Source organism: Gymnoscopelus microlampas, assembly GCF_963454915.1.
Source record: "Gymnoscopelus microlampas genome assembly, chromosome: 9".
Classification (NCBI taxonomy): domain Eukaryota; kingdom Metazoa; phylum Chordata; class Actinopteri; order Myctophiformes; family Myctophidae; genus Gymnoscopelus; species Gymnoscopelus microlampas.
The window spans coordinates 4,878,493-4,900,388 of NC_139946.1; the positions used below are offsets into that span (position 1 = coordinate 4,878,493).

At 43.0% G+C, this 21,896-nt stretch overlaps 2 protein-coding genes across 12 annotated transcripts in view; one reads left to right on the plus strand and one right to left on the minus strand.

The window, feature by feature from the left end:
• Positions 1-9,953: 9,953 nt before the first annotated feature.
• Positions 9,954-15,570, minus strand: bloc1s2 (biogenesis of lysosomal organelles complex-1, subunit 2). Its single transcript, XM_084066686.1, has 5 exons — positions 15,313-15,570; positions 13,632-13,748; positions 13,276-13,395; positions 12,586-12,690; positions 9,954-11,028 (listed from the first exon to the last, which is right to left on the minus strand). Exons 1-5 carry the CDS (start codon positions 15,536-15,538, stop codon positions 10,997-10,999), a joined length of 600 nt encoding a protein of 199 aa, XP_083922812.1. The 5' UTR covers positions 15,539-15,570; the 3' UTR covers positions 9,954-10,996.
• A 1,241-nt stretch (positions 15,571-16,811) lies between these two features.
• usp24 (ubiquitin specific peptidase 24) overlaps positions 16,812-21,896 on the plus strand; it is a 101,542-nt gene continuing 96,457 nt past the window's right edge. For 8 of the 11 annotated variants that reach the window (XM_084067657.1, XM_084067661.1, XM_084067662.1 and 5 more), the window contains exon 1: positions 16,812-17,976. In XM_084067657.1, coding sequence (XP_083923783.1) covers positions 17,590-17,976 — 387 coding nt within the window. In that variant the 5' untranslated portion in view covers positions 16,812-17,589. The remainder of the gene's footprint in view (positions 17,977-21,896) is intronic. The other 3 variants (XM_084067667.1, XM_084067658.1, XM_084067659.1) reach the window with 1 other exon arrangement.

The following is a 21,896-nucleotide window of genomic DNA, read 5'->3' on the forward strand; positions in this document are numbered from 1 at the left end:
TGTCCGCTTAGTTCCCCAGCCTATCCCAGTGTTGATTGTCCAGTTGTGTTCACCTGTGTCTAGTTAGTCCTTGTGCATTTATACCTCCCCGTTCCCTGTGTTTGGTTGCTAGTTCATTGTGATATGTATACGTGTGTTGTATCTTGAGTTTAGTTCCACCAGTTTGTATTCCTGTCTTTTAGTTAATAAATACTTTGAACCGATCTGTTCAGCCTCTGTCTCTCCTGCATTTGGGCCGGACTTAGCGTTGGGCTAGGGTGGGCTGCAGCCCAGGGGTCCCCAACTGGGGGGGCCTAAAAAAAAAAAAATTTTTATATGATCAAATTGTAAAGTAACCCTAACGAATTAACCGAATTAAAGTAACAAAAACCCGAAATAAAAGGAAAATAAACCACAAAAAGATGGGTTTTTTTGCCGGGGGGGGCTCAAAAAATACTCTAGCCCAGGGACCTCAACTCCTATAAATCCGGCCCTGGGGTCCTCCATTCTGCCCTGACTCAAACCGTGACACTGAGTCAGAGACCAGCATCACCTGATAGCGTTGGTAGACTAAAACCTTGACCCCAGCATGACCCTCGCATAGGACTACTGTATCCCATGCCAGCTCACACGGCTATAACGCCCACAACTCAGCTGGCCTGACCATGCTATATAGACCAGCTGAGCCATGCAGGTGCAGTCATGTTTATGTTCTCTGGATAATTATGGCAAATATTATTGCAGCCCATGGACCTGGACCGCTCTTCTGGCGTGCTTAGCTCGAAGAAATGCCCATCGCTCATTCATGCAGACCCAGACTAGTCCTTAGTAGGGGAGAGGGAAAGAGTGGGAGAGAGACAGAGAGCGAAGGAGAGAGAAAGAGAGAGAGAGAGCAGAGGGTTTGCAGAGCAATCTCAGATGATTACGGGACAAGGCCATTTAAACACCCTGGCAGTTATGTTATTATACAGATTAAGGCCCCGAGCACTCAATGGATATTAATAGGTGCACTTTGCCTCTCAGCTAAATTCAATTATGCAATCTAATGTTGGATGATGTGATCCAACGCTCCTTCGTCAGACCATCTGCATTTTTGGAGCTCGGAGCTGTTGTCCCCTCCACCCACCACCCTGTGCTCTCCGTCCTCTCCACCCTCCTCCCTGTGCTCTCCCTGTGGCAGCGGAGGCAAACTTAAAGCATTTAGACCGGGGAAAGCATCTTGTGTCATTTTAGATTGCTTTGGCCACTCGGCGCCGCGCCAAGAGCTTGTAGATCTGCTATTGTTTTGTGAAAAATCATGACATTTTTTTCCAAATCTAAAGTGAACATTTGCAACTCAAATCTTTGCTTCTAGGGGATTCTACAAATGTCTTCTAAATCCTACCACTTTTTTGAAAAAAACGTATGTCACTATAATCAGTGGTTCTCAAACGTTTTTATGTCAAGGACCCCCAAAATGATATGTATTTGGCCGCGGACCCCCATCTCAAAATAGGTTGTTCCAGGAACCCCCCCAGAAGCAAAGATTTGAGTTAAAAATGCACTCGGTGCCGCGCTATGAGCTTGTAGATCTGCTATTTTTGAATAGTCAAATAAATCCCCCCCAAAAAAATGACACAGATGCGTTCCCGGTCTTAATGGGTTATAAAGCATGGCCAATTCAATGTTCTGTTGGCCCGGGCTCAAACACATGCTCACATACACTGGGTTCCCTCTTAAGATCCTCTGGAGGTCCTCTCTCCTCCGTGTTGATGTGTCACAGGGATAAAGAGCTATAGTTTCTCATGCTTTTGGCTTAGTGCTGCAGGACTCTTTAGTGGTCAGCTGCCTTTCGACACTTCGTGTGTAATCGCTGTGTCCCCACTGCTCCGTGTGGGGTTGTTTTAACCCATTAAGACCGGGAACGCATCCGTGTCATTTTCAGGTTTTCTTTGGCTATTCAAATATATATATATATATATATATATATATATATATATATATATTGGCACCAAGTGCCAAGCTATGAGCTTGTAGATCTGCTCTTTTGAGTGGTGCCAGCCACTCCTACTGTACACTTGACCGTGTGTGTCTGTCCGTCCGTCCGTCCGTCCGTATGTTTGAGCACGGCCTCAACAGCTGCAGCTGATTGCAACACAAGATGCAACCAGTTACACTAATTCAAAGGCACCAATCTCTTCACACTGGGTGTGATTTTTTTTTTTATCGTGAAAATGTTTGCAAATCTTTGAATATATATGTTTTTTAAAGCATTTTTTTTACTCAAATCTTTGCTTCTGGGGATTCTACAAATGTCTTTGAAATCCTAACAGTTTTTTGAAAAAAACTTATGTTGCTATAATATCAGTGGTTCCCAAACTTTTTCATGTCAAGGACGACCCAAAATGATATGTATTTGGCCGCTGACACCCCATCTCAAAATATTTAGTTCTAGGGACCCCCAGAAGTTACAACAGAGTTAAAAATGTTCGCTTTAAAAGAAATACATATTCAAAGATTTGCACAAATGTTCAAGATTTTTCAAAAATAGCAGATCTACAAGCTCGTAGCACGGCACTCGGTGCCGTGCTATGAGCTTGTAGGTCTGCTATTTTTGAATAGCCAAAGAAATCCTTCCCGGTCTAAATGGGTTAAGAGTTATTCCGCGGTTTTCTGAACTGTTTAGCTCATTCCGGGGGGAATATCCTACGGGGATGTTTCACAAGGATGAGTCAGAAATACAGAACTCTTGTCCTTCGATAGCTTCTGCACACTGATTGCTCATTTTGTATGAGCTAATACGCCGGACGGACACTGCACGCATTCAGGCACGTGTACGCCAGTGGTGTAAAGGAACTAAGTACTTGTACTCAAGTACTGTACTTGAGTAAGATTTTTACATATATTTAGTTTACTTGAGTATTCCCAATGTTCAATACTTTTTTTTTACTAGTTACTAGTTACTTTGTAGATTTTGATTATTATCACAAAACATATATTAACCACTTCAGCCCTATACATTTCGGCAATTTGAAAATAGCAGATCTACAAGCTCACAATGCGTCGCGATGCGACGCATTGTGAGCTTGTAGATCTGCTATTTTCAAAGGATTTCTCATAGATTTTAGACATAGCTAGTGAAACGGGACATTCTGCGTAACGAGTACTTTTACTTTTGACTTAACAGAGTATTTCTACATTGCACTTTTACCTAAATCTGCTCAAATATTTGGGTACTTTTTCCACTACTGCGCGTGCGTGGCACGAACAGGCTTACAAGCATGCGCGTGCGCACACACTCACACACACACACACACACACACACACACGCACGCACGCACGCACGCACGCACGCACGCACGCACGCACGCACGCACGCACGCACACACACACAAACAAACGCCTTCTTTGAAAACTATGGGCCAAACTACTGGGAATGTTTGGCCTGCTGCATAGGATATGACATAGTAACAAAGACGCGATCTGTATCCCTCCCTCAAGCCTAATTATTACTGACAGAGTGCTCTTAGATGCTCCCGTCACAATAATGATGTAATGGCTTATAGAGATACACTACGGCTGTTGTTATACTCCACCATGGCTGTTAGCCATATTATGAATGTGTTTGTAACGCTTACATATGTTCATAGAGAAGCCTACTGGTGTCAGAAACATGTGGCAATGGGTCTAGTGTAATTAGCCAGGCATCTTTGAGGACTATCTTTACGCATTTGTTCATTTTGTTGAGTCGGAAAAGTCTGCCCACGCACAGAGCATTTTGTTGAAGCATGTGCTACACACAATGGCACAAACTCTCTCTCTCTCTCTTTCTCACACGCACATACACACACACACACACAGTGGTGTAAAGTAACTAAGTACATTTACTCAAGTACTGTAGTTAAGTACAATTCTGAGGTATTTTTTACTTTACTTGAGTATTTTAAAATGTATGTACTTTTACTTCCACTCCACTACATCTCAGAGGCAAATATTGTACTTTTACTCCACTACAATTATTTGAAAACTGTAGTTACTAGTTACTTTGTAGATTTAGAATATTATTACAAAACATACATTAACCACCTCAGCCCTATATACATTTAGGCCATTTGAAAATAGCCGATCTACAAGCTCACAATGCGCCGCGATGCGACGCATTGTGAGCTTGTCGATCTGCTATTTTCAAAAGATTTTTATACATGGAGTATTTCTACATTGTAGTATTGATACTTTTACTTAAATAACAAATGTGAGTATTTTTTCCGCCACTGCACACACGCACACACACACACACACGCACACACACACACACACACACGCACACACACGCACGCACACACACACGCACGCACTGACGCACAAACACACGCACACACACTTCGGTGCCAAAGAGTCTGAGTGAGAGTCTAATGGAGGTCTTAAGGTGATCTGGGTCCATTTAGACATGGTTTCTGGGAACACACTGCACATGGAAGGAAGATTCTCCACTCACTGACATAATGAGAACAGGAACAACACAAATGCATACAAATGCACACGCGCCCACCCACACACCCACCCACCCACACACACACACACACACACACACACACACACACACACACACACACACACACACACACACACACACACACACACACACACACACACACACACACACACACACACACAGACAGAACCGAACTAATTTGAACCAATATCACACAAGACGGTTTTCAGGTGTTGCTGGTTATTATGACCTCCAGGCTCCAGCAGAGAAGCGGTCCTTGGTCCTCTTTTCCAAGACCCCAGGAAGCAGAGCTATATAGATGTTGGGGTCTGGAGCCAGACAAGGACACCCTGCCTTCCCTACCTGCTGAGAAGTGGCTGAGATCTGTCTCACATGGACAAGCAAACACCAGCCACTGTGGTTAAGCACCACCAATGTCATCTGGTCTCGTTTTAAATCCACAGCCATGGAGTTTTTTTGGGGTTTGGGAACATTTTTTGATAATAATCATAATGGATTGCCGCTCATACAGTGTTGGTGGTGAGAACGTTCAAAGAGTTCTGTGTCTCTGATGAATACGGGACTTTTCATCCTATAGGGTTTCAAAGGGGTCAGAAATAGATGTGTGCAAAGAAATGACAAGCATGGGTTGTGTGTGTGTGTGTGAAGGGCTTGTACCCCGGAGGATGTGATGGAGGTGTGAGCGGCATCGCGAATAGAATGCGGGTGCCAGCCCGCTTGACCTCGTGTGGCTTTTCATCCCCTTCCTGAAGGAGAAGGTATTTGAAGTTTGAAACGGTCCCTCAGATCTCACATGTGGCTCGTGTTTGCGGCGAAAATACCTCAGAGATCTACCAGGCCGGCTTTGAAATCGATGTAAACATGTACCGTTGTGCCATTTTATCTCAGGCCATTTGCTCTGCCTTTAAACCGTCACTTTTACAGGGGCAAGGGGTGGTATTCGGACAAGATGGGGGCGATGGGGGGGGGGGTGCAGTTCTGGTGTGTGTTTTGTCCATCATGGCGTGTACATTTAGTGCTTGTGTGCTTGTGTGCTTGTGTGCTTGTGTGCGTGTGTGTGTGTGTGTGTGTGTGTGTGTGTCTGTCTTGAGAGAGTGAAAGACAAAGGGAATGAGATTTCACAATATCACAAGAAATTTGTTGACATTCTCACTTAAGAGGAATGTTCACTTTAAGCAGTGCATGCCCATGGAAATAAAACAAATGTGGTTTGGACATTATTTTGTTAATGTCCCTATTCGTGAATACTAGCGAAATCTCCCACAAATCTCTTTGTGCCTGGCTGTCAATTACACAACAGTGTGGTGTGGCATCGTGCCCTACTATTGTAAGTGGCCCTGGTTCTTGTGAGAACTTATGGAGGAAACTAGCTCCTCCGCTGGTGCTGCTGATGGACAGAATGTTAGATGGTTTCTCAATGCCGTTTCTGGGCGCCTTCTGCAGGCTGTCCAAACCGAACTGAACTGAGGCCCTCGCGTTGCAATTGGCCCGACTTGACGTAATTATTTTTGTGAGATTGCCTTGTATACTGTCATTGACATTTTGAGTTTGACAAACTCGTGTGCATGGTTTTATTCATTCAAAACAATTTCGTATAATCTTTAATTCAACGCCGTGCTTATGAAATTCTTATGCAACATTGCGTGCGGTTTACATTTAGACATCTGTCATGCTCAGTCTATCTGTGTGCCTTTGTGCCCATCTGTGTGTGCCTTTGTGTCGGTCCACAAGCGCCACAAGGTAACATTTTCTGTTGCCCTTAACTCAATTGCAGCGAATGCTTCGAGAGGTTGGTGAGGGACTTCATATATTACTACATGTTGCCCTGCCACGCTGTGGATCCAATGGACAATTTGCTCACTTCCATTTCTCACCTGGAGGGAAGTACCGGTTTGTTCACTACAGCTTGACATTCCACGTAATAGTTCCTTCCAAGCTCGACACCAAGCGACACCTGCACCAAGCCATGTGCAGCTGGATACTGTACTTCCTGTCGGGCCGTCGCCTACAGTGGTGGTGAGACTGGGAGCAGCACATCAGAATCCCTGTACACACGACTGTGTGGCTGGCTAAGCACAGCGCCAACGTCATCATCAAGTATGCTGATGACACCGAGGCAATGGGCCTGATCGTCATGAGAACAACCTCGACGAATGAATGAGCAAACGAATCAGGTCATCAGGCCGTGGGGTCAGGTGCTTAGTACATTTCCACACATATACCTGCTTTATCTGCTGCACTTTTTATCTTGTCCAGGGGCCACTGCAGTAGATGGCCATGATAGTCTTACATGCTCTCTTCATCACTGGTACTCATTCACATCATGTAGTATGACTGTAAATACATTCCGATTCCATTTTCGGTATATTTGATATCTGCTGCTACTTGATTTGCACAAGAGATCTATTTGGAGGTAGTCCAAACATTTTAAACATGTTCAACAAAAGCATTACCGGTACTTGCATTTTTGGGTCATTATATTGCCAGAACTTGTCACAGATAATGTAACATTTTCAAGGTTTTTCAAAAGGTTAAAAAAATAGCTGAAAAATGTTCACTATTTGTCGTACAAGACAAATAGTCTTGTATGGCAGTGGTTCTCAAACGTTTTCATGTCAAGGACCCCCAAATTGACACTTATTTGCCCGCGGATCCCCCATTTGAAAAGATAAGCCAGGGACCCCAATAAGAGAAGGTTTATACGGCTTTCTAGCAGTGATTCTCAACCATTTTAATGTCAAGGACCCCAAGTTTGACATGTATTAGGCTACGGACCCAAATTTATATTATAAAATCAATGTTAATTTAACTCTGAGTGTACAAATGGAACCAAATGGACCCTAACGGGTCCATTTGGTTCCATTTGTTCACTCTTAGAGTTACAGCCCCATAAGGGTCAATTTGGTTCCTATCCATCATTTAGCTGGGGACCCCCTGGAACCGCCTCAAGTACCCCTGGGGGTCCCCGTACCCCACTTTGAGAACCAATGTTGTAGGGCTTAAAGGGGAAATCCACCCATTTTCAATATTTAACTATGTCATTAATATAGCATAAAGGAGTTGTGTGGAAATAAGAAAAAAGTTCCCACCTTTTCTTTTTGCCTTGAACTGGAGGATTGATTGTGAGTTTAACATTGCAAATTACAACGTGATGACTCATCATGTTGTAATTTGCAATGTTAAACCCACAATCAATCCTCCAGTTCAAGGCAACACAGAAAGGGGGGAACTTTTTTCTTATTTCCACACAACTCCTTTATGCTATATTAATGACATAGTTAAATATTGAAAATGGGTGGATTTCCCCTTTAAGTGGTTAACAGGACAGTGTGTGTGTGTGTGTGTGTGTGTGTGTGTGTGTGTGTGTGTGTGTGTGTGTGTGTGTGTGTGTGTGTGTGTGTGTGTGTGTGTGTGTGTACTGTGGGGGGGCTCTTTTGTCAGATGTAGGGGGGGGGCTCAAAAAAAAAAAAAAGGAACCACTAGCCTAAATGATATCATGCAACATCTGTAAATGTCTGAAAAAAAACAACAACTAGAAAATAAATAAATAAATAGAAACTGCTCGGGCCTCTTGACTATCAAACAAACAATAAATGACACAGGTACATGAAAAACAGGCTGTGCTTCCAGCGTAATACTTTCCACAGCACGTTATCGAAGAGGAGTAGGGTTTCTGTTTGCCCGCGAGGATGCCTAATCATTAATGTTTGTTTACTGCACGCACACTGCAAAGTTCCACCCCCTCACTCTGCATCTAAGCTCACGCACACACACGCACACACGCACACACACACACACACACACACACACACACACACACACACACACACACACACACACACACACACACACACACACACACACACACAGAATGATCCTAATCAGCAGCATACATTTTTTGTCAGTCACCCAAACCATGAAACCGCCCCACATTCACCATTCACTTCACTCGCTCATTCCCCAAACCATTAGCATGGTTGCTGCTGGATGCTTTTTAGAGAAGTATCCCATAGTAACACATACACACGCACACTCTCTCCCCTCGACCAGACCAAACCCTGTTGCACGTGGGAACACTTTACTCATTAAAGGCTCAACTTGGAAATAAATATCTGAAAGGAAGAGCAGGAAACACTGTTGTGAATGAAGCTCGCTCTCATCTCCATAGATTACTGCATAATAATGACTACAACAATGACTGTGGGCAGTCAGAGAGAGAGAGAGAGAGTTCTGACGCACATTGTTTTTTATCAAGTGTTTCCTTTTGCTGTTGTAAAATATGCTCGCTGTCATGTTTCGTAATCACCACGTCTCCTCTGTATCTTAAGGGTGATTTGGGGTAAAAAGCTGATGATATAAACATTGAAACTATATATATATATATTTTTGGAATGCGTCATATTTTAAACCTCATCACATAATGTTGCAGCATTTCACATCTATACTTAGCTCCAGTGCATTCATTGTGAGACTGTGAGCTGCGACTAATAGCATTGGACCAGAGCTAATCTCTACCCTATGTCCCAGTCCCAATCATGTGCCTTCTGGTTTTCATCGTCCCTGTCTGAAAACAAAAGCCACACAGTCCCAGCACACTTGTTGAACATACTGTTTTAAACACTGCACTTTTGGGTTTTGTGCAATACTTTACAGCACATCTCATGACTCTATTTGGTGATGGTACAAAAACCAGAAACCGCAAATATTGAGAAAAAAAGATAAATCCATCCTCTCTAAGCTGATATCCCTTACGCTTGACTGTTTGCCAGCACTCCCATTTAGCAGAGAGAAAACAATACCAAATCCACTTACGGAGTTGATACGGGGGAGGCTATGAGAAAACTAGGGGGAGCTGAATTCTGTCCCCGGGGCCTTGGTAAGAGGTAAGGGGGCGAGCGAGCGGGGAGAGGGACGGACAGATCACAGAGCAGAGGTAAATAATGTTACAGTATGAATAATGAGCTCCTTCTGCAACAGGGGCCTCAAACTGGCCTAATGACAGAGAACTGTTTTAGATTAGGGTTCTCACAAACACACACACACACGCAGGAGGTCCTATCGGTTCAGATAATCTTGTTGCCAGGAGCGAGGGGATTGAGGGGTGCTGCTCTGAGGCAGCTTTAGTGAATGATAGGGAGGGAAACAACAGAGTTGGAAGGCATCCCCCCCGACACGTCTTTACATCGGTCACCCAATCACTCTTATACAGGTTGTCAAGTTTCACTCCTTGGCTTCTCCGAGTCAGTTTCTATGTTGTTCCCCAGAGCCTTGATTTATTACTCACACACACACAGCACAGTAAGGGGCCATATCTTAAAAACTTCATATCTTTTGGATTGTCCAATGAAAAGCAAAGCGAGTGCTTTACACTCTGGCAGAAATAGTTAACGATCTAGTGTTAATAGCATGGTGCAGGTCTGCCCTCTGGTGGCAGTACACAAGGTTGTACCGCCACTTTACTTCATCTGAAAATAATCATTGCCATGAGATCAATAAACTGAGGTTTATTTAAAAACAAAAAACAAAATGACGTTTCAGGGGCGTCACATCCATGGCAGACATAACACAGACTTGCATACATCAGTAATCGCTCATTTTAAATATTAGAGACATCTTTCAAAAGGTTTTGCTTCATCTCAAAAACGGGGGACTTCAAGCTCATTCCATGGAAACAGTGTGGTTTTCAGGTGCCTTTAACACAACAGCTACTAAAACAGTAAAGCAGAAGGAAGCAAAACCACCAACCAGGTACATTGTACTTGCTGAGAAATGGCCAAACCTTAACACAGGCTTTCCCTACTGTAAAAAAAAAAAGTGAATATACTGAACAAACATGCTTTTTATGGACATCATCATGAGAGTGAGGACATTATAAAACAATACCATATTCCAAGTAGGACACTATCTGCAGAGAGCTTGATTAGGCATTAGGCAAATCATTTAAAATATGGCAAGGGGGCCAGGAATGTTGCTAACACTATATATATTGGCTGAGTTGTTATGAGTTGCTTTAGAAATGGGTATACTACCAAAAAGAAGGTGGTTGTGGATTTGTTCCGATATGTTAAATGGTAAATAAAGCAATTTACTGTATGTACAATGTCACTTATGTGGGTCGCAAGATGCTCTGACAAAGTCTAGACCGAGAACAAAAATAAGCAACTGGCTATTTAACTTCATGTTTGACACATTTAGATTTGAGTGTAAAAAAAAAAAGAGTTGAGAACCACCGCCCTGGATGGAGAAACGGTATTGCTCTTACCACCTCACTTGTCTTACACCACTAGTGCCAGCAACACCCAATACTGAACACAAATCAAACCCAAGCTGTGCCGCAGTTCTAATTAATATGGCTGCAGTTTCTTCCTTAATAGAGTCCAGGTGCTAAGGTGGGATTGTCCTTGTGTTATCTCAGTCTCAGTTCCCATCCACCCCACAGTTCCTGGCTCCATTGGCAGGGGAGGGAAGGCAAGCAAGGTGAAAGAGGGTGAGAAAGGCACTTTTAGCCTCAATCCTCCTCCTCCCTCATCGCTTCTCTAGTTTCTTGAACTTGGCTTCTGCAGAGATAGGGGGAGAAGGAGTTCACTATGTTGCACCAAGAGGAAGTCTGTGTCTTTGCTCTTAAGTGTAGCAGAGAGTAGAATAACAAAAATGCACAATCATCTGTGGGTTGAGTGCGCCATCTGCTGCTGTACCTCGGAAGGACACGGAACATGAACCTGACACATGTGCTTCGGCTATTATTAGTCCAACCAATAACAAATGCCAACAGCAAAGCTCCACAGCTCCAAATGACATAAAGGAACTCTCCTGGCAACAGTACACCAAGGCCGGAAACCACCCAGAACACAGCTAGAGGAAGTTATGGAATCCTACTGATAATGTTATTGACCTAATATCTCTGTGTCCACAGAAGGCTATGGAATAAATAATGTATTATTTTCTCCTTTTGTTACATTGCTTTATATTATTGAAAACATTTAGACCTGAGGCGATTCTTTAAAAAAAGTCTACCGGTAAATCCTAACAGTTTTTTGGAAAAAAAAGAAAAAAAAAGTTCAAGATTTTTCAAAAATAGCAGATCTACAAGCTCATAGCGCGGCACTCGGTGCCGCGCTATGAGCTCGTAGATCTGCTATTTTTGAATAGCCAAAGAAATCTAAAGTGACACAGATGCGTCCCAAATCTTAATGGGTTAAAGTTAAACTATCACTTGTCACTGCATTATACTGTAAATTACAAACTTTAAGAAACTGTAAGAAAAAAGATACGTTGTAGGAATGCTTGGTATATAGGTAAACTCATCAGTATTGGCCATTGATTGCTTAAAATGCATTATTGGTGGCAGAATTCTGCCAGATATATTGCACCAGTGTGATAATGCATTAATAATGTGCCAGCAACAAAGATCACTCCAGCTGGCCTAGCTTACACAGTAGAACATCCATTAATCGACTGCAGACACTTGTTCAGTATAATAAATCAGAACAGGCACTAATAAAGCTGCACCAATCATCATTTGCAGTATATATGGATCGGTAGAGAGAGCTACGACGACTGCCGGATTGATTATTTGCTTTAATCACATGCCCATAGGCTTGTTTAGTCACAAAGACATGAAAATAGCATCTGATCAATGCAGATACCATAGCGGCTACATTTGACATGCCGAGTTCTTTCACGAGGTCGTTCCCGTTCACGGTGACAGTTCAAGCATGTGGTGTCGGCTCTTTAGCTTTCACGGACTGGTCACATTACTGTAGTAACAGCCCCTAGGGATGATAACAGTTATCTCATCCAGCCCTCATCCAGACCAAATAAAGGCTGGTTATGTGATGAAATACAGTAAGTTCAAACACACTGAAGGAAATAGACATATTTCTATTCCATGTCTATGAAGGAAATAGACACATTTCCTTCATAGACATGGTGGTATCGCAATGAAACCAATAACGTTGACATCGGCCAAAATGAGGAAAGTATCAGTTATGAGCCAAAATTGCGATATTGTGCATTAAATTCACCAATCATAGCTAATGCAGCTCTACAATGCAATTCACCTCACTTGCTGGTGTGGAATATGTGCTTCTAATTTATGTTGCCTTATGATTTACCCAGTTTCTTGGAATACGTGTCCAGTTTGTAGGCGGCCTGTTCGAGAGCAGACACCTGCTCTTCAATCTGATTGATTTGGTCCAGGTAGGGCTGCAAGCTGGCATCTGAAACATACACACACATGCATGTCAGTACACAGTACACATGCAGTGCAACCACACAATGCAACCACACTGGTAAGTCTGTCACAATTATGACATAATCCTGATTATTTGAGTTAATCGCAAGTATTTTGCATAATCTTTAGAATCATTACCATTCCTCTGTATAAAAACAGCTGGATGAAATTAACAAACTTCATATTTCCAAAACATTGTCCACACTCTTTTAACTATTTGAAACTGGCATTCTTTTTTTGGGGCATTTAGGGCAAATATTAAAAACAAATAGTCACAACATTCCTAAATCTTATGTAATACTAAATGATTTAAAAAAAGAATATTATTAAAGAACATGGCCTGTTTTGGCCATAGTACATTATTTATTTTGATTACTGGTACCGGTCAATGTCAGTTATTGCTTAATCACAATTGTGTATCACAATAGCCAACTAAAATGTCCTAATCGCCTTAAATAAATCTAAAATAAACTTCTCACAGTAGGGGGATTTGCAGGAAACGTGTAACAAATGTCCATTCTTTAATATGTTGTCTTTTTAGTGCAGGTGGAGCCCTTCATATCTCACTCACACTTGTTGTTGAGGTCCTGCAAATTGCGACTGATGTTAATGCTGATATCTTTCATCTCCATGTATTTCAGGCTAGTCAGCTTGTTCATGTTCTCCAACAGACGGTAATCCTCACAGGTGGCTGCAAAGAAAAGAAGATTTGAGCGAATGTACGCAAATGACAGACGCAGGTGTAAATTGTTCTTCTAGTATAGAATCATATTGGCTCATATGTTGGTCCTGTCAGTTATAATGGTCATTATAACTGCATTATATATATTTTTTGTGTTTAATCTTTGCCTATTTTTTGTTTTTAGCACATTGTGTCTACAAGATATCCCAGAACATGAATTGAAAGACTAAACTAGAGCTAGAGACCTGTGAGTTCTCCTTGCAGGAAGACAGCCATCTTGTCAAACATATCGGTGCACAGCTCATTAATGTCTGGATCTGCAGGCTCCACGGCCTCCTCTGCGGTCTCCACGCCTCCATCACCTAAAGAACATAGAACAGCAAGGTATTTAAAAGGGGCTGTTGAGGGTTCCAACCAAAATGAGTTCATTTCACTATTATTTCATTGGCTAGATGTGAGCCCAGCGAGAGAACGTATTAGAATGACTATTGAGACCACAAGTTTCACTCAGTCTACTGTTAACCCATTAAGACCGGGAACGCATCTGTGTCATTTCAGATTTCTTTGGCTATTCAAAAATAGCATGAGCTTGTAGATCTGCTATTTTTTTTTTGAAAAATTGTGAAATTGTGTGCAAATCTTTAGTTTGAATATATATATACCTTTTTAAAGCGAAGGTTTTTAACTCAAATCCTTGCTTCTGGGGATTTTACAAATGTCTTCTAAATCCTAACAGCTTTTTTTCCCTAAAGTTTAAAAAAAAAGTTTTTACTTAATATGTTGCTATATTATCAATGGTTTTCAAACTTTTTTCACGTCAAGGACCCCCAAAATAATATGCATTTGTCCGCGGACCCCCTCCAATCTAAAAGTATTTTGTTCCAGGGACCCCCAGAAGCAGATTTGAGTTAAAAATGTAGATAAAAGATTTGCAAAAATGTTCACGATTTTTCTAAAATAGCAGATCTACAAGTTCAGTGCCGTGCTATGAGATTGTATCTGCCATTTTAGAAAAATCGTGAAAACGTATTCTTTAAATTTCTTTCAAAAAACTGTTAGGATTTAGAAAAGATTTTTAGAATCGGCCATTGAACCTGGAGACACTTGACATTGTGAGCCCCAGAGCCCTGGGAATTGTATTGGTTCAACAATCATCATCTCCAATGTGCCAGGCTGTCAGTCCTCCTTACATAAGATCAGATCAATTAAGATATACTTTTATGTCCCCATAGGTAACTTAATTTGAGCTGGACTCTGTCCTGCTGCAGTACCATAGAACAGTGGTTTTCAACCAGTGGTCCTTGAGGGAGTTCCAGGGGGTCCCAGCTAAATGATAGATAGGAACCAAATGGACCCTTATGGGTCTGTAACTCTGAGAGTGTAACAATAACGGGTCCATTTGGTTCCATTTGTACACTCAGAGTTAAATTAACATTGATTTTAAAATAAAAATTGGGGTCCCAGATAGAAATGCCATTAAATGGGGGTCTGTAGCCCTAATGCATGTCAAACTGGGGGTCCTTGAAATTGAAATGGTTGAGAATCACTGCTAGAGCCGTAAAAATCGTCTCTTATTTGGGGTCCCTGGCATAACTTTTCAAATGGGGGTCCCTGGGCTAATGTGTGTCAATTTGGGGGTCCTTGACGCAAAAAAAAGGTTGAAAACCACTGCCATATAAGATAAAAGTCATACATTAACATCTCTTAGCAACCCACCTCACGTCTAAAACACACTTTCTGGCCAGAATATAACCCCTTTTTTTAAAAAGTTGCTCCACTGCGCCCCCTACAGATCTGGTCAATGGAATTGTTCTATTGATAAGATCTGTAGGGGGCGCAGTGGAGTATGAACTCCTTCTAACGCTATGCTAGGCTAGCCTGATAGATGCAACCTATGGATGCAACAAGGAAACATGGACGGCTCACTGTTAGTGCTGGTCTTTTTGTGTGGAGGAGGATGCACCGCCACCACACTAGTCTCCACCGCACTGTCCGCTCCTTCTCCTCCTCTGTGGCCGGCGGTGCTTCCTCCTCCTGTGAGGTCCAGGGCCGTGGGGTGCGCAGGCGGGACTCTGGAGATGCTGTCCATTGCGGCGGCCTCGTCTCCCGTCGCGGCCATTTTCTTTAGCATTGTTGTTGCCTTTGACACCATATCACATGATTCGCAATTTTTCACGTGACATTCAGCAGTGGTGGAGAAGAAATACTCATTTTTTTTTACTCAAGTAAAAGTATCTATACTCAGTGGTGGAAAAAGTACTCAAATTATTTAATTAAGTAAAAGTACCAATACTGCAATATAGAAATAGTCTGTTTAATACAAGTAAAAGTCCAGACTTCAAAGTTTACTTGAGTAAAAGTACGAAAGTATTGGCATCAAAATGTATTGTACCAAAAGTAAAAGTACTAAAATGTTTGAAAATAGCAGATCTACAAGCTCACAACGCGTCGCGATGCGACGCGTTGTGAGCTTGTAGATCTGCTATTTTCAAATAGCCTATGTATAAAATAGGGCTAAAGTGGTTAATGTATGTTTTATAATATCATAATTTATATCTGAAAAGTAACTAGTAACTAAGGTTTTCAAATAAATGTAGTGGAGTAAAAGTAGGAAATATTAGCCTCTGAGATGTAGTGGAGTAGAAGTAAAAGTATTGGAAATTGGAAACACTCAAGTAAAGTACAAATACCTCAAAACTACTTACAGTACTTATGTAGTTAGTTACTTTCCACCACTGTCTACACTGCAATGTAGAAATACTCTGTTACAAGAAAAAGTCCGGTGATCGAAATGTACTTAAGCAAACGTATTGGTATCAAAAAATGTACTTAAAGTACCAAAAGTAAAAGTACTCATTGTGCAGAATGTCCCACACAAGTTCAAAATGTATATATATTGTTTAAATAGCCGATCTACAAGCTCACAATGAATAGGTCGCATGTGAACTTGTAGATGGGCTATTTTCAAATGGCCGAAATGTAGGGCTTTAGTGGTTAATTTATGTTTTATAATAATAATAATAATACAAATCTACAAAGTAACTAATAACTAAAGTTTTCAAATACTTGTAGTGGAGTAAAAAACACAATATTTTCCTCCCAGATGTAGTGGAGTAGAAGTAAAAGTACTGAAAATTGGAATTACTCCAGTAAAGTAAAAAATACCTAAAAAATGTTACTTAAGTATAGTACTTGAGTAAATGTACTTAGTTACTTTACACCACTGCCTCCTCCTCCTCCCTCCCACCTCCTCCCTCCCTAGAGAGACATGATGCCACACCCTGGTCTTTTGACAGGTGATTTAAATCTACATAGTTGACTACCGCAAGAATGTTGAATATCTGATTCACATTTTTTACGTCCCAGTTGCACCCATGTGATGTTTTTCTTGATCAATATATCTTATTTATTTAAAAAAAAACTGTATTTATTTTATTATTATATATATATTCTCTACAATATAATGAAAACCGAACGCAATTTCCCCATGAATGGATGGTAAAGCCTATGATTTTTACACCGGCTACGCTTTGCAAAAAAATAAAATAAAAGAAAAAAGAACAGATCTACAAGCTAACAATTCGTTGCATCGTATAGAAAAACTAATCGTTGTTAGTTTGTAGATCTGTTTTTTTTTGGCCAAGGGACACCGACGCCGTCCGTCGCACGATGGGTGTGACCATAGAGTTTTACATTACATCTAGAGAGGGGACGGCCCCCGCTCCCACCTATTCATTTCAATGAAAGTCGCTCACAAGCGTTTAAAGCACCCACACACACCCTTTTTCCGGCATCGGCTCCAACGTTGGAGCCAACAGAGCATGCGCACTGGCGTTTCAGAACGGTTGAAGCATGCGTAGTAGAATTATAAACGCTGGAGTCTTGCAATACCACATTTGGCCAGCAGGCTTCAGTAGCTTCAACAACAATCCTCCGTGGTTTCAGGGGGCTTGGGTGTGACGCACTCTACGCATCCGCGGAAACGTCCAGGCAGCGCTGGAGCGGCGCTGTTGTGGGGAATCCATCGTGTGACAGCAGAGAGAGGAGGAGAGGCTCATAGCAAGCAGCGGCAGCACTAGTGGAACTAGCAGTGTAAACATGGCGGCGTGCACGGCAGCTCCAGGGCTGCGCTGTAGTCCACCCCGTCAGTACTGAAAGAAGTGTTACTGAAATAAAAAGAGACATCATTAACCCGGCGTCGACATGGAGACCGAAGAGGAGCAGCACATGACCACGCTGCTGTGCATGGGCTTCCCGGACCCGGCCGCCATACGCAAGGCGCTGCGCCTGGCCAAGAACGACATCAACGAGGCGGTCGCGCTGCTCACCAACGAGAGCCCCGGCCTCGGGTACGGCTACGAGCCGATGGAGAGCGGCGGCGGCGGGCCCGCCCCGGGCGGCGTGGGCCCGAGCGGCGGGGACGGTGGCGGGGTAGGCGGCGGCGGCAGCAGCGGCGGCGGAGGAGGAGGAGGGGAAAGTAGCAGTACTAGCAGCGGCGGCGGCGGCAGCGGCAGCGGCAGCGGCGGCGGGCGGACCGGGACCGGAGGGTTCGACCCCCCGCCCGCATACCACGACGTGGTGGATAGCGAGGTAAGCGAGGCCGCGGCCCCGCCGCCGGCCCCCACCGGCAGCTGATGTGTGTGTGTTGTGTAATTCCACGAGAGAGACTAGACCAGTGGTTCTTCAACTTTTTCATGTCAAGGACCCCCAAATGGACACTTATTAGCCCGCGGACCCCCATTTGAAAAGATATGCCAGGGACCCCAATAAGAGAAGGTTTATACGGCTCTCTAGCAGTGATTCTCAACCATTTTAATTTCAAGGACCCCCAGTTTGCCATGCATTAGGGCTACGGACCCCCATTTAATGGCATTCGGGGGGACCCCAATTCATATTGTAAAATCAATGTTAATTTAACTCTTGAGAACGGGTCCATTTGGTTCCATTTGTACACTCTCAGAGTTACAGACCCATAAGGGTCCATTTGGTTCCTGTCCATCATTTAGTTGGGGACCCCCTGGAACCCCCTCAAGGATTCCTGGGGGTCCCCGGACCCCCACTTTGAGAACCACTGGACTAGACTACGAGGAGCTGCCAGGTTAACGTTTTACCACGGGAGAGAGGACACTTTAAAAAAATGTTTGGACAAAATAGCCAATTTTACACCGATGTGCCCAGATGTCCCTATAAGTGCCCACCTATCTCCATGCTATATAGCCATGCATCCAGCCCTCGGCTGTCAGAAAGTGGCGGCATGCATGCTGCACCCTCCAGGCTCCAGGAGGAGGAGGATGCATTTCTAAATAAATCACAGTTGCAAAGGGGCAAAAAGCCTGGACGTTTGACCGCGGTGTGTTGTTGAGTTTTTTTTCCCACTGTGTTTGAGGCTTGTTTTAAATGCCACCTTCCTCCTCTCTCCCCACACAGCACACACATCTAACTTAAACCACCAGCTAACCGAGCTACTACTAGCTGACTAGCTTGCAAGTTAGCTTATAATGTAACGTTAGCACGAGTAACCAGAGCCCCCCCAAGCAGCGCAGCAGCAGTGATAGCGTGTAGCAGGGGCAGGGGCTGTGTGTGTGTGTGTGTGTGTGTGTGTGGGGGGGGGGGGCAGCAGTGATTTCACCAAAGGTACAGTGGAGGAATGCACGATTCCGTGCCACTGTACTGATTGATAACGGATCGATCTGCTCAGTTTGCACAATGCATTTTTTTTACACGCAGCACTACCAAGCTAACGTTGCTATCGTGGTTAGCTTCCCCTCTCTTCCAGTGGCACCCACCCACCCAGGCAGCTCCAGTCGTCTGTCTCCGGGTCGCCGGGTTCCAGTTGCACTGGAACTCAGTGAAGCGGAGCAACGATTTCGCAATTGCTGTACTAGCATTATGTGTGGCCATCTTGAGCATTTGGCTGTCAGTGAAATGAAATTGACTGTCTTTATGAGATCATAATAACCTGGCTATTAAGTAGGCATCTGATAACGTGATTGTGCTATTAACGGTGCTCAGAAAAGCAGCATACTAGTTAGTAGAATGCTTGGCATTGGTCAGGTCAGGGTGGTGGGACATGGATGAATCTGTGGGGACTGTGGTGTCTTTGATGTGACATCTCACAGTGTTTTGACATAATCCGTCCATAAAACAGCCATATGACATATGTCAATCATTGCCAGGTGTCAGTTTCAGCTGGCACACTTCAACTGTCCTGGCTCCTGTGTGTGTGTGTGTGTGTGTGTGTGTGTGTGTGTGTGTGTGTGTGTGTGTGTGTGTGTGTGTGTGTGTGTGTGGGGGTGTGTTGTAAAATGGAAATGAAATGAATGAAAATGACAGTTAATATGAGTAGGTCAGGTTATGGCAATAGAAAAACTTCAATATACTTTTTTAAATTTGTTTTACATTCCTGGCAACCGGTTTGTCTTCATTTTAGCAACCCTCCTTGCTTGTACCTGTTGCTGTTGGTAAGAAATCATAGTAATGGGATGCAGCCAAAAGATAGCCAGTGGTTCCTTGTAATATCAGTCATGTCAGCTTTTAGGTTATGCATTGAAATGCATTGTGATGAGTGTGAATATAATGCACATTGTAAAACGCGTTGAAAGGCACTATATAATAATTGCACCATATACCATATATAAATGCACCATTTTATGACTCGCTGATGGCAATGTTTGAGTGACTGTGACAAAGTACACCTAAATACATTGACAGACTGTGTGCACTGAGTCACCCATCATGTATATAGTCCTACACTCCCTTGAGCTCTCTCTTCCATCTTCTCCTACCTCCTCCTCCTCCTGTCTGTAACCATCACTTTCACTTTCTGTCTTTACCTCATTCTCTGTCACTTCTTCTCACCACCTGGTGTGTTGTTGTGATACAAGAGAGAGACAGACAGACCAGGCTGTATATAAAACACAGTGGATCATTTGAGCAGCACATAATGATGTGTTTGTTTGGTCCAATTAGAATACCGTGTTTTGTTGCTAATCTAGTATAACATGTCAACAGCTCATGTTGTTCACATTGTTCCTCAAGTACTTTGATCTGTTGATCTTTTGGCTTTGCTCTCTAAATGGTAAATGGTGCATCTTTACAACGTGCATTTCATTCATCAATTCAACCACGCTCACACACCATTGACAGCCGAGGAAATCATGCAAGGCACCAACCTGGTCATCAGCAGCAGTTAGGGGTTCAGTGTCTTGCTCAAGGGCACTTTGACACTAACCCAGGTGGAAGCCGGAACCAGGAACCTTCGGATTCCCAAGCGGCCTCTCTATCAACCTGAGCCACTAAGCCACTGCCTCCGTTCTTTATATGTAACCTCTAGAGAAACATTACTGATCTTGGCAGTCAGTTTCAGTTATGCTGTAAAAACAATTATGGGATTGTACTTGACAGTGCGATTATGCTGGCAGAAATTAGTATGCCGTGTGCAAGCAAAATGTTTTGGGCCCTCTAACCTTCGTTAGTGGTGAAACGAATAATCAAAAAAGCAATTATTTGATCGCCATTTTGATATAATTTTGTGCTTTGTTACCGTTGTATCACCACTTTATGATCTGAATTAATCACATAATCCAATAATCACATTTTCTTTTCGAAAATAAAAAATAAGAAAATAACAGTTAGTTGCAGCCCTAGCCATCTGTGTTCCGCCTTAGAGTTAAAGGACGACTTCACCACTTTTCAACATATCTTCATATAATAGGTCCTCACTAATGCTCATGATAAAATGGTACACTTTTTTTCTAATCAGTCTGTGTCTCAGAGGAGGGCTGTAGACAGTTCAGAAACCCGTCTACCAGTGACATCATCGATGGGGAATCCAAGCTAATAGAAACTGCAGGCTTTTTATTCCTGGAAAGTTGCAATGCAATAATAGATCCCATTGTTCTCGCGTTAATAAAAAACGGAATAAAAAAAATGTAATCTTTTGGAAAAAAAATCCTGCCTAACGATGATGTCACTGGTAGACGGGTTTCTGGACTGTCCACAGCCTTCCTATGAGACACAGACCCAGTAGAAAAAAATGGTATCATTTTATCATGAGAATTAGTGAGGACCTATTATATGAAGATAAGTGGTGAAGTCGTCCTTTAAGCTATTGTCAGGTGTGATCCTGTTCTTGAACGTATTTCTGCACGAGGACCCTGAGAGCAGTGCAGCACCAGAACCGGATTTTCTACTCCCGCTCTTTATCGACACATTTATCACTAAACGGAAGTCGTGTAAGATTTATAATCTACATGTGAGAGAGAGGGGCGTCTATCGCTTTCATCCGCTCTTCCATCAGACAGCTTTTTTTGCTCTGCTGTGTGTTGTGCTCAGAAGGCATGTCACAGGTCGCTGGCCCCCATGTCACTCGCCTAAATTTAGCCTATGCAGTCTTTCCACAACACAAACACAAACACACTGCAGGCTTTTCTTTTTTTTTCTTCTCATGTCCCAGGAGGGTCGCGGGGTGCATAGTAACAGACTGAGTTTACCTCTCCAACCCCTGTGTC

Bases quoted from the DNA above. Each gene is read 5' to 3' on its own strand.
- bloc1s2 (XM_084066686.1), bottom strand. From the start codon at position 15,538: ATGGTGTCAAAGGCAACAACAATGCTAAAGAAAATGGCCGCGACGGGA. The intron at 13,749-15,312 runs GTGAGCCGTCCA...TATGTTCTTTAG, and splicing joins CAAAAAGACCAGCACTAACA to GTGATGGAGGCGTGGAGACC. The intron at 12,691-13,275 runs GTGAGTGAGATA...TGTATGTTTCAG, and splicing joins GCAGGACCTCAACAACAAGT to ATGCCAGCTTGCAGCCCTAC.